This window comes from Diospyros lotus, chromosome 12 (assembly GCF_014633365.1).
Source record: "Diospyros lotus cultivar Yz01 chromosome 12, ASM1463336v1, whole genome shotgun sequence".
Lineage (NCBI taxonomy): Eukaryota > Viridiplantae > Streptophyta > Magnoliopsida > Ericales > Ebenaceae > Diospyros > Diospyros lotus.
Window position 1 is genome coordinate 6,132,238 of NC_068349.1, and position 4,638 is coordinate 6,136,875.

The 4,638-nt window shown below is 40.2% G+C and overlaps 1 protein-coding gene across 1 annotated transcript; it reads right to left on the minus strand.

Moving 5' to 3' along the window:
* Positions 1 to 2,227, minus strand: LOC127787054 (GATA transcription factor 12-like). The gene is given in 4 exon segments (XM_052314902.1): positions 1 to 381; positions 383 to 679; positions 681 to 962; positions 1,655 to 2,227. Coding segments are annotated over 4 exon segments (1,011 nt in total). The 5' UTR covers positions 1,967 to 2,227; the 3' UTR covers positions 1 to 261.
* Between the last annotated feature and the right edge of the window lie 2,411 nt (positions 2,228 to 4,638).

Here is a 4,638-nt window from a genome sequence, read left to right on the forward strand (position 1 = left end):
GCAAAGAAGGTCGGGGAGGATATTAAAGAGTCTACACAACATGATGGCCTAACCTAAGCTCCCCCTTCTTCCTCTTCACTTTTTTCTTTTTTTTTAATCAAATTGTCTGGAAATTAAAAAAAAAAGGAAAAAAAAAACTACAAAATTTCAAAGTTAGGAAACGATTAATTATACTAGGAAGAAATTAGAAAGCTATGAAATTCTAGGACGAAATCCGCCGAATCCTCGAAGCTTCACTTCACTACCATAGTACAGCACGTACTAGATCATTTGGCGGAAATCGGGCCCCACGGCCTGGTGTATCAAGTAATCATCGCCGTCCGATATGTGATGATCAAACATCAAGTTCTGATGAATCAACTGCTGCTGCTGCGCCCTCTTGAAGCTCCTTCTGCCGCCGCAGCTCCATCACTTTCCGGTGAGAATTCGAGTGCTTCGTTAGCACAAACGTCGGGCTAGCCGCCGGCCGGTACTCCGGCACCAGCCGCCCCGACTTGTACCGAACGCCACAAGCATTGCAAAGCGTCTTCGGTCCCATGGGCCCCGTCCGCCACTGCGGCGTCTTGTCGGTGGCGCAATGCAGGCACTTTCTCCCCTCGCCGCCAGTCGACGTCGTGTTATTATCTCCGCCCTCTTTCTTCTTTGGTTTCGGGGTTTTCTTAATGTCGGTCTCGGTGGAGGTCGGGGCCCTCCGTGGACGACGGAGAGAGGACCAAGAGGCGAGATGTCCAGTTGCATGGGGTGGCGCGTGAGCGTTTGCTACGCGCTTTGCCGGGCACCGACACTTCCGGGCGATACATGGGATTGATTTGGTTTGCTTCCGCTTGGAATTCATGGGTTTCCGACGTGTCATTTGGCCGGGCTTTTATGCCGGAAATCAGCTGCAGCTTCTGCAAGTCCTCGCATGAAAATGATTCTTCAACGAAATTCGAGAGCCATTCGAGCTCAGCTAATTCGTCATGCTGTCAATAACAAAATCAAACTGACAAGTTAAGTATTTATTTTTTCAAATGAAATTAAAGAAACAAAAATCAAACCACACACTCACACTGGCAATCTGCTTAATATATATCATGGCCTTTCAATTTCGCAAGTATGACAATATTCCTACATATGTGTTTGATTGCCAAGAAAACTAATTAAAGATTGTGTCTTTTTTTCCTTGTGGTGGTTCAAATTTTCAGGTTGAATATTTATTGCTTGGGACCAGAGATGAAGTAATTAATTTCCAGCCTCCACCTGGGGAAATACCTAATACAAGTTGGCCAATTCAATGAAATGAAACTTCTCGATTTTGTTATCCTTGCCAACGTCGCCTCAGAGGCCTAAACCTTGCTACATTTTTCTTACTGTTTTTCTTTCCTTTTCTGCGCAACCAAACACAGAAAGGGCCAGTTTCTGTTCCCAAAAGAAGCCCAAAGCCATTCAAAGTTGATTCGATCCTTCGTCATATTTCACGCAGAAACAGCCAAAAGAAACGTCTAGATACTATTATTTTCAAGCTGAATCTCGAACTTCATTCACACGTCAAATAATTAATACCTCTCTATAATTTGCATGAACATGTATCTCTCTCTCTCTCTCTCTCTATATATATATATATATACACATATATATATATTCGTAAATTGAAAAACGAAGTTAATTAATTTACCGGGACGCATAGGTCGCCTGAGAATTGAGCGTCGGCGAAGCCTCGGCAACCAACGTCGGCGAGAAAGTGAGGTTCGCTGCTGGAGAAGGAGGAGTTGCAGCTGTCTAGGGCGGTGACAGTGGAGGTGCCGGTGCCGGTGACAGTGGAGGAGTTGAAGCCGTAGTCGGCGGCAACGGCGTCGTCGTTGGGGAATTCGAGGAGGTCTTCGACTATGAAGTGGTCGCCGGCGGACTTGGTGTCAGAGTGGAGCCTCTCGGGCTTGAATTGGGCGGCGTTGTAGTAACCTCCTTCGAAGAACTCCGGATTTTCCATTGAATTCTTCAACCCTTTCGGCTCAATAACAAATTTTCAGGATATATATATATATATATATTTAGAGAGAGAGAGAGAGAGAGAGAGAGAGTGGTGAGAAATGAGAAGTTCAAGTAATCAGAGAGAGAGAGAGAGGGGGAGAGAGAGTCGGAGAGGAGACGAAGAAGAGAGTTTCTTTGCATTTGAAGAGGACTGGGGGACGCCTAAAAATGGAGGATTTTGACAAGGGCAAAAATATCAACACTGAAAATTTTACCTTTTTAAATATTATTAATATGGGGTTTATATATTTGCGTTTACTTTCATATCAACACTTGCAAAATTTTACAGTAACAAATTAATGCCATGGTTGTGTGTGGGTGTGCACGTGTAAAGCAACAAAAAGAGAGGAGAAGGCGGAGGAGCAGAAGGAGGTGGAGGTTGTATAATTCTTTATTTTTGGGTAATATCCAAAAAGGGTAATATTTCGTCGGTCAAATTACATCGGTGTCCTTATGGGATTGTGCCGCTAACTAACTTGCTTTACCGTTTCTACCCCTTCATTTGGAGGAAATCATATCCCATTCTAAAATTTTTACATACTCAGTTCTTTATAAATCTCATGTGAGTATATCCTTCCTACAGCCCCTATCATTTGTGCAGTGTAACACAATCCACATCCTACTCAATCTTGCCATAATCTTTAGCATGTTAAATGGCTCAATATCTTCTATCTTTGATATATTGGGACCAACAAACTCCAATAGCAATTTTGTAACCAAAAGTAATTCTAGTAAATCATAATTATTAATAGATCATAACACAGGGGAATGGATAAATTGTAAGGGCCGTACAAAGGGTGGACCAGAGTCAGTCTAGAAAGAATAGAAAGGTGCTATGCAATTGCTTAAGAGTTGGGTCACCCAAAATTCCTTTTAAAATCTCTTTGTTACACGTCATATTGTCCAGAACAATAACAAGTAACACTTTAATAAAACATTATTCAAATCAATTCTTCTAACGTATGTTTTCCTGACTGCTAAAATAACAAAAAAATCATTCATTGTTCTAACTTTTAAGTTCTTCTTATTCCAAATATAACAAAATAATTTGCAAATTTCGGGGCAAAAGCGAGGGTATTTCGATAAATGCGGCACTGAACTGAATAACATGATAAGGGTGAAAATGGAAATAGAAAAAATCGGAGCGAACCAACCGGCAAAGGGAGGAATTAATTAATTAAGGAAAGCAAATCATTTATTAATTAATTAAGCTTTCAAATTCAACCGCCCTTAGGAACCGATCTAGCAGGTTTGTCGCTGCGGCTCGTGCATTATCGTCCAAACCTTTACAGCCCGATTCCTCTGCTTTAATTTAATTTCAATTTAAATTTCAATTTCCCCTTGGGACTCGCGCTTTAAATTAATTTCCATCCTTTTATTTTATCAAAAATCTCTGGTTTCCACCTCTTATTTTATCTTATTCAGTTTCCGCCCCCACAATTTGCTTCACTTTTTTATTCTCGTCCCCACCAGCTGGCTTCGTCGGAAGGGCGGGCCAGATCTTGCCAGCTGGAATCCTATTCTGACATTTTTAGTTTTCACTTTTTAACCTTACGCTGCCACGTAGGACTTGCAGAGTCTGCTGGTAAATGTCGGCCCCCCGGTGGACACGTGTCGGAAATCTGAGGGCAAGACGGATTGGGTAAAGTGGGCCCCGGTTCCATGTCGCCGATCCCAAGCGATGAGAAATGATAGGGTTATTACTGCCGTTGTTTAACAACGTCACGTTAACTCACCGTACACAGCATCCATATGCTAAAGGGCAAGCCAAAATTTTATAAACGTATGTGATGATGTATATAATATATTATGAGTAATGATAATTATTATTTTTAAAGTAATTGTTAAGTAATAATAAGTATATTTTATTTTTATATAAGGTAATTTATTGTATTTTATTTTTTATATTTAAATAATTTTATTAATGGATAATAAATAAATTATATTTTAAATTATTTATGAATAATATATTATTAATCTAAACACAAGAATTTATAATCTCGTTATATATCATTTAATTTAATTAGCGAATTTTATCCAATCTTAGTGTTTTTTTGCTACAAATTGAACCTTTTCATTGACCAATTTCTCGTTCAATTGGTCAGATCGAGCAGCTTGATACGATTTTTAAAAATGATTAATATTATTGATACTAACAATAAGAATTAAATAATATTAGAAATTGTCACAATAAAATTATATATAAAAGAGTTATTATCTTTGATTTACGGGAGAATTTTATTCTTTTATTTTTTAATCTGTTTAAATAAATTTTTAATTTTTTTATTGAGTGGGGTCCAAAATGCACGTGACAAGGATAGAGGGAGTGTCAGCGGACCATGTGAGTTGGAGGGCTGGTGTCAAAAGCCACAACTGACGGTGGTCAATGCCGCGTGGCGGGAATCTATGGCGTGTGGTTCATACCTTAGTCTTCTTTTACTTTCTCTTCGTGGTTGGGGGCACGTGACCGGGGGCACGGCACGTGATCTCCCACCAAGTCACGTGCACAAAAAGTTGTGAGAACAGGGAGTTAAATTAGCATTGCCGTCGAGAAGTGGGCCGCCGGTCCTGAGGATATTTTGCAACAGTCTGCGTGTGTCCATTTCTTATAAAGGCCCACTCACTAGAGAG